The sequence below is a fragment of the Buceros rhinoceros genome, unplaced genomic scaffold (genome assembly GCF_000710305.1).
Source record: "Buceros rhinoceros silvestris isolate BGI_N320 unplaced genomic scaffold, ASM71030v1 scaffold4235, whole genome shotgun sequence".
NCBI classification, from domain to species: domain Eukaryota; kingdom Metazoa; phylum Chordata; class Aves; order Bucerotiformes; family Bucerotidae; genus Buceros; species Buceros rhinoceros.
In genome coordinates this window covers 2,999-17,324 of record NW_010410999.1, presented here as the reverse complement: position 1 = coordinate 17,324, position 14,326 = coordinate 2,999, and the positions used below count along the sequence as shown (strand labels likewise).

At 36.5% G+C, this 14,326-nt stretch overlaps 1 protein-coding gene across 1 annotated transcript; it reads right to left on the bottom strand.

Moving 5' to 3' along the window:
• Positions 1–4,520: 4,520 nt before the first annotated feature.
• On the bottom strand, positions 4,521–13,599 carry LOC104493176 (unconventional myosin-VI-like; the record flags this gene model as incomplete). Its single annotated transcript, XM_010135808.1, has 4 exons — positions 4,521–4,863; positions 6,255–6,473; positions 12,063–12,194; positions 13,496–13,599. Coding segments are annotated over 4 exons (655 nt in total), but the record flags the coding sequence as incomplete, so codon positions are not given.
• Positions 13,600–14,326: the final 727 nt, after the last annotated feature.

The window sequence follows — 14,326 nt, the reverse complement described above, 5'->3', positions numbered from 1 at the left end:
TTGTATTTCAATAAATATAATAAAACTATTTACTTGAAAATTATGCAAGGAATTGGACTGGTATTTAATCTCTAAACACTAAAACATATCACGTTATCTTAAAAACTGCTGTAAAACTACAGGTGGAGACGAAATCCATAAGGAAAGTGAAACAAAGTTATTAATTCCTAGATGTCAAAGTCTGAATTATTTCAACCTTCAATAAAAAAAAAAAAAATATCTCTGACTTAGTCCTTAAGACAGGAAAGTTTGAGAACGCTTTAAAAACAAAAACAAAAGCAACACCACATCTCCACCCCAAAAATAAAGCTTTACCTGCAGCACACAAACTCAAAGCGTCCTCAGTGGCTTCACTAGCCGCTGACTGTCATGATCTAAACTGAAGAAGATGCAAAGAGTACACCGTATCTACGAGGGCCACTCCGGAAGTAATGCCTGGTTTATTATGTTGACCCACGACGTCGGAGGAGGATGTTGGGGTGCTGGCAGTACTCAAAGCGTCCTCAGTGGCTTCACTAGCCGCTGACTGTCATGATCTAAACTGAAGAAGATGCAAAGAGTACACCGTATCTACGAGGGCCACTCCGGAAGTAATGCCTGGTTTATTATGTTGACCCACGACGTCGGAGGAGGATGTTGGTGGTCTGGCAGTAGAGGTTGAACCTTCCCACCAATACTCCGTTAAATTGTGTTGCCGTGGGACAGAGGGCAGCAGAGGGGCAGCGTGACAACGTGGCCTCTGACGTGGCAGTGCCTGTGACGCAAAGGGGTGTCACTGAATTCCTCCACACAACAAAATTGCACCCATTGACATTCATCGATGCTGCTGAACATTTACAGAGACCAAGCAGTGGGTGTTAGCACAGTGAGGGGGTGGGTGGCACGTTCCAGCCTTGGTGACGGTGATGATGGGTCCCCTCCCCTGGTGCAGATATTTATGAGTGCGTCCCACAGGCTCTTGTTCACAGCTGGTGAAAATGCACAGCCAGTGGTGGGGACTGTGTTGAAAATCAGTGTTTTGTGGCTAAGAATCTGCTCTATCAAATCATGTTATAGTGCTTTTCATGTCTGTTGCAGTTTCCATGGAAATAAATAGGAGGCGATACTTTCGGAGTGACCTATGTAAATGATAAACACGTTGGAAACTGTAACAGTAGAGGTTAAAATAACAGCAATAGAAGAAAAAAGGTACTTGTTTCAACTGAGAAATGAGATATGAGACAAAGACAACAAAATCAGAATTTTTTTAACATCAGAATGTTATTTTACTGAAACGCTTACCTTAGAGAGTAAAGACAAAATCTCTACTGGAGAGCACCATTAACATGCACTAAAAAAGCTGCAGGCAGTTCCAGCAGAGAAATTCTTCTATTCTTCTCTTAACTTAATTTACTGATCATGCTTTAAATCTTTCAAGACAAGAGAGTAAGAGAGATACACCTGAGATTTCAACATGGAATGTGTTTATTTGAAATTTTTAGTACAGTATTAGGAGGTCATTCAAATACTTCAAAGATTTCAGAGAAAAACCCCAAAGGATTCAACTAGGTAAAGAAAAGCACTCTTATCAGTGGATAAAAGACAAGGATTTAATGACCTTGAGATCACTGAAGTAGCATTCTCTAGAAATTTCATATTCCTGGGTCACCTAGTTAGGAACGTAGCCTACTACGATGACTCTCTTCCTCTCCTTTGTTTTGTGGAGTGTTTGATGCAGAAGATCTCAACTATAATGGGCAGCTTCACTGAGAGGCAAGAAGGTGGTTTTTTGGTTTTTTTTAATCAAACACACAGAACCAAGCCAATACGTCTACCTCATCATTTGGCTTTAAAAACCAAACCAAAATTTCCTCCATAACCATGATTCAGAGGGCACTATGTAATACTACAATCCTACAGATCAACCCCCTCCCCTCTTTTTTTATTTCCTCTCCAAATTAACCAGCAGTATAATCATCTGACACAGTAGATGGGACAAGAGAAACCATCAGTAAGCAGCTGAATACTGCCTGATGTGAAAAAACCAAAAATCTGAAATGAACTGAATATTAATTTTGTTGCACAAAAAGATCACTAAACCCAAAATCAAATGCTGCTTTTGGTGCAGGGAAAAAAGGGGAAAAAAGCCTGATATATCGCAAATTAGAATACCCTGTTTTTCGGAATGCATCTTCTACTTGCCTTTGACGTACTGCTGGAGCATTACAGAGTGGTGGGAACATCACATTTGAGAACATCCAGTCACCAGTTCCTCTTCCACTATTTCAAAGTCAATTTTATTTTCCTGATAGTTCATATTTTGGTCATTTAGTTAATAAGAGTTTCCATAAACATTCACCCCATCTTGAAAAAATATTCTTTCTGATGCCAATCAGGGAAATTCTGGTATAATCAAAGGAACCGACTGGAAAAAATCAGTTAACAATTTGATTTATTTTAAGTTCTCCCCAAGTATGTTTCCACATATATATACTAAAATATTTAAGCATATATATGCGTATATACATACACACACACTTAAGTATGGAGGTTCTTTGCTTACCATGTTCAGTTTCGTAAGATATGTTTTATATATATATAAACTGAGACTGAGTTAAGTCAAGAATAGTAATAGCAGATAGTAATAAGAGAGGGTACAGCATCTCAGCCCTACCCGTTCAGTGATTTTTCTTCCTTGTGATACATGAACGAACACAGCTTCTTGCAGTGCTAAGTTTCTGGAGACTGGAAGTTCTGAAACTTTGGCTCCGGTTCAGTAAACAGTAAGTTACATTAAACCAGTAATCTAAATTTCATAAGCAGCACCTTTAAACTCATGCAACACTGCACAGGTTTGTACACAACTTGCTAGACAGCAGTCTGATGCACTTTCCCTTTCATCTTCCAGCCAAAACTTACCACAGTGAAGAATATGGGTAAATTGAAAACATTTTTTTTCTGCAATCATATGACCAAAAAGCAGACTGGGTACGCAGTGGAAGCTGACATTCATCATGCCCTGATGCAGCAGGTTCATACAGAGTTAATGTATTACTCAAGTATCTCCACGTCTGTTACAGTAAGGAGTGCATTTATAACAACCAGCAGACTGGGGCATGCAAGCACAATCTAAGGTCAGCAAGGACGTATGCAGCAGGAGCTTTCTCTGTGCTACAGAACTGTACCTCTCGAGAATTATTACTTAAGTATATTTTTGCATTTAAAAACTAAAATTTCCAAGAGGTTCCAAATGGAGTAAACAGTGAGGAAAATTTTACAGTTAAGCAAACTTTATCAATTCATAGAACAAAACTTCATTTTTTACAGCAGATAATAAGTAATTGGACATCAAAATACTTATATTTCAAATTCCTATCAAAGAGATAATAAATAGTCAAGTTTAATTTCTTGAAATAACGGCCAGCACGGTGAAACAATGTTCACGTAAGTGAACAAGATGCATCTTAAAACACACCCAACTGAACAAACTGCTTAATAAGGGAACTGTTACAAGGTAGGCAACCTGACAAAAGAGATTAAGTTCAGTGTCCAGATCACTATGATATTCCAGCTAAAAACTGTAGCTATGTCATCAGCACATGGTATTAAGATGATGCAATATGTTACTGGACCAAATTTTATACAATCTAATATAAGATACAGACTTTGTGCAACTCATTACAATTAAAATAAACAGGATGTCTGAGGCTCAGGCCTCGATATTCAGTTAAGTTATACTGCCACCAAAAAGCTGATCATACTTCCCTTATGCTATCCTTAATCTTATATGCCTCCATGTAGAAGTCTTGCACAATTTTGCTTAATATGTTGAAATTACACTAACTAGATAAACAAACTGTCCAAGAATTCCTAATGGGAATTTGGTCAGAAAAATGTCTAAAGGAAATACGTACTTAAAGAGAAAAAAGAAACTAAGAGAGAAGTGGTATAAGCCCTAACAAGCAGTATATTCTTTGAGTACCTCCAGTATTACACAATAACGACATATACGAATGCTCTTCTCAGAATGTACTGAAAACGATTTCTCTTAAACCAAGATAGAGAATGCATTAAATAAGAATTTATGGGTCTCAGGTTTAGGATGATTTCCCATCAATTTCTGGAAAAGTCAGTAAATACAGACACTAACCAGTTTTCAAATCAGGACATAAAACGTCACAGATTATATAAAAGTATACTCCAACTTCTCCAGAACAGAAGTCAAAGCTAAGGCCTCACAAATCCAGTTATTAAGAAACAGTATGTCCCTCTTTACAGGGCCACCACCTGAAGCCAACTATTCAGTGTTTTAAAGAGGGGATTTTATAAAAAGGTAGTTGCAACACAGCTCTTTGTAATATGTACCCAAGTACAGACAGATCGCTTAAAGTGTTAAGTTACAATAGAAACCGTTAAAGAAAATGCAACATACAAACAAAATGCAACAAACTACACTGAATGAAATTTCTTCAAGGTCCTCATACCTAGCAAAGTTCACTACACAAATTAAACATCATAAAATACAAATTAACAAGCCATACGATTAATAAAATCTGTTCATTTTATATTAAACATCTCTAATATGATTATAGAATGTTTACGTCCTCTGCTGCACAGAGGAGCTCTTCCCTTTGTATCACAGACAAGGGTTCTCATCTCGAACACTACTTTGCAAAACCACCATTTATTTCAATAGGTTCTGCAGCATAGCTGTAGCATACGTAGGACGAGCTTGTCTGCTTTCAATCGCGTTTTGAAGATACTGGATACCTCCACAGCGCTCCCAAATTTCTTCAAACTGTCTCGGCAAAATTTCAGCACCTCGTTTGCGAGTTAAGCCAGTCTCTTCAAGATTAAGCTCACACATATCCATGTCATCCTTACCTGTAACAGTAAAGGGAGAAAGAAAAATCTTTATAAAGCTTTTACATCATTCAAAGGTCCCATTAACAAAGATATGGTTTCCTTTCTCAAGCTCTGGCTTGTCAATAGTCTTCAAAGCTTACAGGGAAATCAGTCCTCAGACATAGATTTTTGGATTATTTTGTTGTTTTGTTTTGTGGGGGTTTTTCAACAAAGAGCAGGAAATTGGTATCAAAATAAACTATATCAGATGCTGCAACTGTCAAAATTGTCCTTAAAAAGCGAGCAAAAAGGAACAAAGAAGCCAAAAAGATCACCATCCTGATATATGCTCCTGAAATCTTCTACAGGATGACAACTGCATTTGTTTCACACATACTTTCAATTTTACAGTGAAATTCTGCTATTATTTTATTTACTTAAATATGGTAAAGCAACCAAGAACTTGCGACTTTTGATCAAGTAGCCAGTATTCTTTACCTGTCAGCCTCCCGTGCTAAAGAAGCTTAACAAACAGGACTGATGAGGGTAGCTCACTTGTTATATTTTAATCTTATTTTTTAAGAGGTGATCCACTGAATGTGACATTCATGACAGCAATGATACTTTTAGCTACAGTCTTTGGCACTGAAAAGGCAACATCAGGCCTAAGAAATTCTATTTAAAATAATTAGCAGAACACAAAGGAGCTTTTTTTTCTAGAAAAGCATCCTTCTGAAGCTAAACAAATAGGTTATGGTCTTTTCCTCAGTCCCCAAGTTAAATACAAAAACCTCAAAACACAGTAATTCTGTAAACAGCATTTCTCCAGTGTTTTCTCCCCCTTCCATTACCCTCCAGAAAAGGAGGATATATTTCATTACCAGATAAATATCATTGCAATATCCAGGTTTCATTTTAAATGTTTAAGATTAAAGCTATTCTCCCATACTAGGCAGCATCAGTTTGCTATTAGCATATACTACGGAAGGGCAACATATCATATGCACAAATTGTTTTGATACAAACTGCTGTAATTTTCAAAGGTAACTAAAAACCAATGTGACAATGAGAAGAACTTTCCCAGATAAATAGTGATGTTTTATCTTCATGCTGTGTCCAAGTTCAGTAAATAATCTGAGGATGCTTAATAATAAAACCATTTACATTTCCTTTCTCAGTCTATCTATGATTTCCCAAATTAAAGTACACATACAAGTACAACACATGACTAGCTACATCTCCAAATGATATACCATAACATTTAGCCACCATCCACCGCAGTCCCAAATCCTCAAATTCTGCCCAGACGAGAACTGCTCATGAAAAAAAGAGGATAAAACTTGAGGAACTTGTATCATCAGCCTCTTTTTCTAAAGTTAGTTATCAACTCCGAACCTTTTCAACATTTGAATTTTGCTTTGAACACCAACCTGCTACAAGGAGAATAGGTGCCTTGTCAGGATGAAGTTCCATTTGTCGAGCAATCCACGGCCCATCAAAATGTGCATACCACCAGCCCTTCTTCTTGTTCTGGGGATCTTTGTATTGGTCTGCAGGACGGATGAAGGGAATGCGGAAGTAACGCTGTTGTCTGTTGATTTCAATCTCTTTTTGTCTGGTTGGTAGCTGGGTTGTTGGGTTCTGTTGAGCTATCATACAGAAAAAAAAAAAAAACCAAACCCAAGCAAACAAAAAAAAGTAGAAAACAAGAAAGCTCTATTATCCTCAGCAAGGACAAAAAAAGAAACAAACCAAAACACCAAACAAACAAAATACAAACCAAACTCCTACATTTCTGATTCTCTCCGATTACAAGGTCATCTGAAGTCTCATCAAACTTAAAAAGTACCCATCTTATATAATGTGCATTCTTTTAATCATTAGAGCTACTACACCGATGAGGAAAGGCTCATGTTAATTATTCTATATATATGTTCGTCTGTAGATTGCATCAGGTACATCTAGTCAAAACAAAACGAGTAAAATAATACATTCTGCTTTAAATCAATATTTCAGGTATAACTTCCCATATAAAATTTCTTACCAGAAACATTAATATGAGTAACCGCTCCAGTTCATCTCTTTTTAAAAAAAGGTCTCAGTGCAAAGAAGCATTTTCACTTACCAAAGCCACGAAGCACCACTTGAAGGTTTTTGACAGTCAACACAGAAGGTTATGTAATATTTTTAGAAATTACCAATTTGTTAATAAAAATGTTAAAAGATACTGCTTATTGCAAAGCTGCCACCTAACATAACTTACCTCCTAGATTTCTGTGTACTAAACTCCAGCATTAGAACTACTCTCTGGCTGCTTTCTTTTTTCAAGAAATCATTCAGACCATTATAGATGAGACAGAGTTACACAAAATCTTTTAAAGCTTCATATGCAATTTTTGGTAAACATTTTCCATGTGCATTTTTGGACTTCCTCAGAGCCCCATATATTTCAGGCTTCAGAGAGAAACTTTCTTTCAAATAAAAAACCTCTCTGTTAACTCATCAACTCATCAACTTTCCTAGTGTCAAATATACACTATCATAATCAGTTTTAAGTAGTAAATGTCTTACAGGCAAGATCCTCTCCTCTAATAACTGCCTCCTGCAGAAGTTTGTTACTGCTCTTCTTTTAGAAAAGATTGTTACACTAAAGATTGTTACAAATACCCTGTTTGAGAAATTTTCAATGTGAATCTATGCTACCTCTACAAAAGAAAATCAGTATTAACAGTTTCATGTTTCAGCATAAAAAGAATAAGTAAAAGTGGATTCCTTTTCTGACCATTGTCAATGAAGCAAAGCTAATTTTTGAGCTAATATTTAATAAAATGAAAAATTATAACTTCTAATAATGTATATTTACAGATAAGAAGACTAGCAACTGCATCGTGAAATTTCTTCCATTTAGATTCAAGCAAAAAACAGATTTTCTAAATGTGAAGAGCAGAATCTTAAAAAAAAAAAATATATGTATAGTACAAATCATATCCCCTATTTTTAACATGTCAACATAACAAAGAAAATCAAAATACATTTTAATAGAGGAATGTTACTTTCATACCTCAGCTCTGATAAAGCATGTATTTTACTGGAAGACATAGTTTACATTTGATCATAAATCAATTCCATTCTCTGCAAATTCTCCGAACATCTGTCATAGCAGATCAGTGCTTTAGTGTAGTCAAACACTTTTTGGTGGGAATTGCTAAGGCTTATTTCTATCCCTACACACACCTAAATCCAAGAGGAAATCTAGAGAACAGGAAACTAAGTACAGCTTCTACTTTTCAGTGCTATGGATTGTAGTTCTATATTCAAAAGAAACCATCACCTGAATGTTAGTCTGTGTGCTAGGAAAACAGCTGTTATATTGATTCCAGAGTTTTGCTACAACAAAAAGCCATGTGCAGACAGCAAAAACTGTTAGAAAAGTGTTAGCATGGTATTTCTCGGAGAGGGGAGGATGGGGTGGAGGAGGGCGGGCAGGATGCGAATAGCATATTATACCTTAATATAACCTACATAAAAATGTTATTTTATTCTCCCTTCCCATGACCGCTGTAATGGGTAGGATCTCACGAAGATAAGCAGTAAAGTACATTTGTAAATTACTAGAATAAGGTATATAATTACCGTCAGTTGAAAAACATTGCCGAATTGTAAATTAGAAATTTTTTAAGAATTAAATTCTATGTACTCATGTAGCAAAACACTGGATTAATATTAGTATAGAGCTCTTAAGTGTTCCTATTCTTCGAAGTTAGCTTAAATAACCATCTCCCCACTTACGTGAGTTGCTCAAAAATGGTGCAAAATCTGTGAACAAATATTACATGTTGAACAAAACATGAATGTGCTGATACTTTTATAAGTTTCATTACATCAACATTTTTCACCAATGCTGATGACAAACAAATGGAAATTCTAGTTACAAAATAAACGCAGATGTTGAGCTCAGAATTTCTACTCATTTCTGCTCACTGGCATAGATAGAATGTCTCCTTAAGTTTCACAGATTTCCAACTGCTTCTGTTTCCATCAGGATTTCATTTTGAATTTGATTACTTCAAAGATCTGCAATGCCTCAAACAAAACCTCAGCTGTATACATGCTAATCACAGATTGCTTTAACAAATCTGCTAGTTAATTAAACGTAGTACTTTAATTTTCAACATTTCTTCTGGGAAAAAAACTCCAGACCTCTGTTAATACCAATCTGCCTGTTCCAATAATATACACTAATCAGTGTTTAGCTTCTACAATGAATGTATAAACTTAACTAAAGGGTACCTGTAAATTTATGACATCAATGAAAAGATGGAAAGAAGAAACTATATCATTTGAAGCACATTCACTGACACCTGAAAGACTTTTAGCTTAAACATCTAAGAATCAGAGTTCCTTCTCAGATCATTATAATACAGATGTGAAATGCCCAAGTACTATAATTACTTGCAATAGGAAGAATTACTTCTGACATTAACATAAGTCTCTAAAGGTCACTATCAGTGACTTCTGAACTGCAATGTTTGAACTTTTCCCCAGAAAAAATGAAGCCATATTTCAAGAAAAGTAAAAGAGCGCAATGAAAAACATTGAACGGAATGCTGTAAATATCTAACTAAATGTGATGAGATCATGAATATTCCAAGATTTATTTGCACAAATCCAAAGATTTTCTGAGGCCCATGAATATTTATTTTACCCTTTTAGCTCCAGAGAGAACTTGTGAGCTCACATTCAAAGTAACTTACCACTTCTCAGAAGTGCTTCAAATGCCTTTTTCTGCTGTTTCAGCCATAAACTTTCCAAAGCATTTCAAACTGCATTACTAGGCATGGCCACAAGGACCCATTCTTTGAAAATACCTTACTGAAAAGCTTGAATTCTCAGGTAATGTTCAAGCAATGCATAACTCAGTAATTAATGAGAATGAGGTAACTTTGTATAACACTGAGAGTAAGCAGGGTACCTGTATCCCCTAGGATCTGTATCCCCCAGGTCCCAGGACAATGTTCTAATTCCAGGCTAATGGTACTTTAGGGAGAGCATCTTCTCCCCATCTTCCATTTCCTCTCCCTGTCCAATCAACTGTGTGTCCAGGAACACAGAATCATGGAACCAGAACACAGTAGGAAAGATCTCACTAAATTATTATAACCATTTGCTGTGATTCTATTCATTTTGTAGATTCCTCTTAAAACAGACAATCACTGGACTTGGGAGTTGGGGCGGTGGGAAAAGACTAACAATCCACTTCGCAACTTGGCACCTAATTTTCAGGTCTGGCAGTGTTAAAACATGGTAACTCCTACACCTTCTTGAATTTAAAAGACAGTCACGTACCCTTCTGAGAGCGCTGTTTTGACAATAAACACGTATCTGTGAAATCAGCAGAATGACAGTCTAATAATAAAGCAGGGGCTACACAAAATTTGTCATCCCATAATCAAAACCTACAATATCAACACTCATAGAATTTTTAAAAAGAGAATTGAACCTGATATAAGGCTTATTATTAGTACCTTTTAAAAGTACCTACCTCTAGGTATGTATATGTATCTCTGACAAAAAAGTAACAGCCCGAGGAAAAAAAAAACCCAAAAACTTATCAAACATTTTTGTTTGTCTGGACCCCAAATGTAATACTGAATTACATAACAGAGCATGATTCCTACTGATTCCTTCCAACATTGCTTATTATAGCACCACCAGAAAAAAAAAAAAAAAAAAATCACATGCAATTCTCTGATAGATGGACTATTTGAGAACAGTCACAAGTGGTGCTCCCCTGGGCTCAGTATTGGGGCCTGATCTCTTTAACATCTTTATCAATGATCTGGATGAGGGGATTGAGTGCACCCTCAGCAAGTTCACAGAGGACACCAAGTTAGGAAGGTGTGTTGATCTGCTTGAAGCTCAGGGGCACTAGAGGGATCTGAACAGGCTAGAGTGATGGGCTGAGGCCAGTGGTATGAGGTTCAATAAGGTCAAGTGCTGAGTCCTGCACTTGGGTCACAACAACCCCTTGCAATGCTACCAGCCTGGGGAGGAGTGGCTGGAAAGGTGCTTGGCAGAAAAGGACCTCGGGGTGTTGGTCAACAGCCAAATGAATAGCAGCCAGCAGTGTACCCGGGTGGCCAAGAAGACCAACAGCATCCTGGCTTGTATCAGAAATAGCGTGGCCAGCAGGAGTAGGGAAGGGATTGTAGCCCAGCAGTCAGCACTGGTGAGGCCGCTCATGGAATGCTGTGTTTAGGTTTGGGCCACAAGGTCATTGAGGTGCTGAAGCATGTCCAGAAAAAGGCAACAAAGCTGGTGAAGGGTCTAGAGAGCAAGTCTTATGAGAAGCGGCTGATGGAACCGGGGTTGTTTAGCCTGGAGAAAAAGAGGCTCAGGGGAGACCTCATCCCTCTCTACAACTGCCTGAAGCACGTGAGGTCAGTCTCTTCTCCCGAGTAACAAGTGGTAGGACAAGAGGAAATGGCCTCAAGTTGTACCGGGGAGGTTTACACTGGATATTAGGAAAAAATTTTTCACCAAAAGGGTTGGACAAGCCTTGGAACAGGTTGCCCAGGGAAGCGGTTGAGCTGCAGTCCCTGGAGGTATTTAGAAGATGTGTAGATGTGGTGCTTAGTGCCATGAGTTTAGTCCTGGACTTGGCAGTGTTAGTTCTCTAAGATCTTAAAGGTTTCTTCCACCCTAAACAATTCTATGATTCTAACTAGTTTTATCATCTCCATTCTATCCTTAGGTATAATCCTCTGTTTTGAACTATCACTAACCACTCTCAGAAAGCAGCATTTTTAATTACAGAGGTCAGAACTAGTAAGAACAACAAAAACAAAGTCTCAAAAGTCTCAAAATTCAAACCACAGTTTCATAAATGAAAAATTATCTTCCTCAGTTTTAAGTAGCACAGCAATGAACATTTAACAAAAATGCTAGGAAATGCAACAACAAATCAAGAATTATTTTTAACCAATGCGAGTTATGAGAAAAGGTTTTTCAGAGGGTTATTCAGTATGCATATCTGGGTCTCCTGAAAGTATTGTACTTTCTGCAAAGTATTTGCCAGTTTCAATCTTTTCAAACCATATACCTTGAATAAATATCAAAATACTCTTTAAAAACTAAAGAATTTTTTCAACCCAGCAAAACCAAAATTCATTCTAGAAATGTTTTCTTTAGAATATTGTAACCAAAATCATTATAAACACAAAATTATCTCTCCTCACCATAGTCTGTGACTGATTTGGGAGCACGCTGTTCCGTTTCTGCATTGCGTTTCTTATTCTTGGCTTTCCAAGCATGATATACCTTTAGCCTTCTGTGAAACTCTTCTCTGCAAGCTGCCAACAATTCAATATCTGTCTCAAAAATGAGGAAGTAAGGGATGAGTGAGGAAAACCAGAAAAAATATTTATGAAATGTTGTTCAATATTGACAGATAAATAATTTTAGGTTACATAGTAACACTAATACGTTATAATATAGTATAAGAAACCCTCATTCTCTACAGTAATAGGGCCTGAATTTTATGGTCCAGAAAGACCCTTGGAGCGGCTGTATATCCTTCTCTCCTTTAGAATAATGGCAGTTCCCAAAGGAGCTTTTCTGCTGTGAGATGTGGAGCACTGAAATGGTAAAAATAAAATTTTCATTTGACTGGATTTGCCTTTTGACATGTTGAACCTTATTACTGCAACTGAAAACAAAAGAAAATCAGCAATTTGACTGCTCAGATCCAGGATCTTTTTCACCTTTCTTACATATATTTTGATTTTGTGATTCTAAGAGACTGAAAAACATCAAGGCTTTTTAATTAGCCACCAAAGAATATCCAGCTTGGCTTAACTATGGATGAACACACATTACCACCACATATTACTGCCCCACCTATTCAGCCGAAAACAGTGCTCCAGTCTTGCATATGTAGAAATAATAGAGAGACAGTTAGAATTTGGAGCTTTGGACTTTAAATCCAAATAGAGAGAATGGAGTTGTTTCCAATTTCTACATCCAGGAAGAAATTCTGAGTTATCTTAAATCAGAAATCAACTGGTTTTAATCAGAAGCAGGAAGAAACAGTTAATAACGTAATAATGCTTATTTGTTTCTATCTTCATAACATTGTGGGAAAAGTAAATTACATTCCAACTGTGAACTTCCCAAATGAATTTACACATTTTGAAAATTAAAGAATAATCTGAACATCTAAGACAGAAAATATTTTACACTGTACTTTACATGACATATTTGCCCTTTTGTGATCTGGTGACAGCAAGAAGTGGTAGCAAAAAAATCTTTTAGAACGTGCAAATTCCAGGTAAAGCATAATAACAATTATTCCCTGTAGAAATATATAAAACTGAGACAATTTAATTAAGAAACTGTAACATGTATTTTATGGCCCATGCAGTTTAACATCATATTTAATCAGTGAAGGAGGTAACAAAGGAAATTCTGCTTTTTCACTATGGAAATAACTTACTTTACTCTTCTTTTTCATGTAACAGAACTTTTAAAAAATTAATTTGTCATTCATTCAAACCCAAATAAACTTATGAGCAAGTTTTTATCTTTGCCATAGGAAGAAAGTAACATCTTTCATACAACTACGACTTGCCTTCTTTCTCAAATCAGGGAAAAAAACCCTCAAAAACCTTACCACAAGATGTATTGATTGTATCGCGAAGCTCTGCATATTTCCACTTGCTGAGATCATGTTTCTTAGTACCAGCAGCAGCTTTTATGGCTTGAACTGAAGGACCCCTACAATTATTAGAAAATAAAAAAATCTGTATTTTTTTTCAAGTATGAGACAGGAATTGTTACAACTGGAGGAACAGATCCCACAATCAACACTGCACCATGCTTATTACAGTGAACGTCAGTAGCGCAGGGATAAAATTCAAAGTACTTTATTATTTTCAAGATGTTCAAGTGATTAAAAGAAACTGAAAGCATACTGTACATCCAAAATCACAAAACAATCTGATTGATTAAAAGGAATTAAAGGGATTAAAAGGAATTGTCATTAATAGTTCGTGTTTATGTGTGAAAAGATTCATATTCTATCTATGTGTATCTCATCCCACACTGATGTAGATTTTTCTTAGTACTAGTTAAGATGCAGAATACAGACAAAAAAAGAGCCGCCATATACATTTTTAGTTCCATTTGAAAAACAGATGAGGAAAAATATTTCTGAACTAAACAAGGAGAAGGAAGACAAGTTGTTTCAAACTGGGTTTGGACAAAAGCCTTTTTCCAAGACTAGAGAAAATATTCCACAGCTTTGACAAAAGTCTAATTTGAGAGAAGAAATCAAATTAATTTTATATTAGTTGTGTAACGGCTGTCTGAGAACAGTAATATTTATTCGCAGGGGGTGGGTGGTGGATTAGCGAGTGCCAATCCTAAAGAGAAGAAAGGAAATCATCAAGTTAAAAATGACCACTCCCAGGCAAAAAGCTGACCAGTATAAAAAGACTCATCC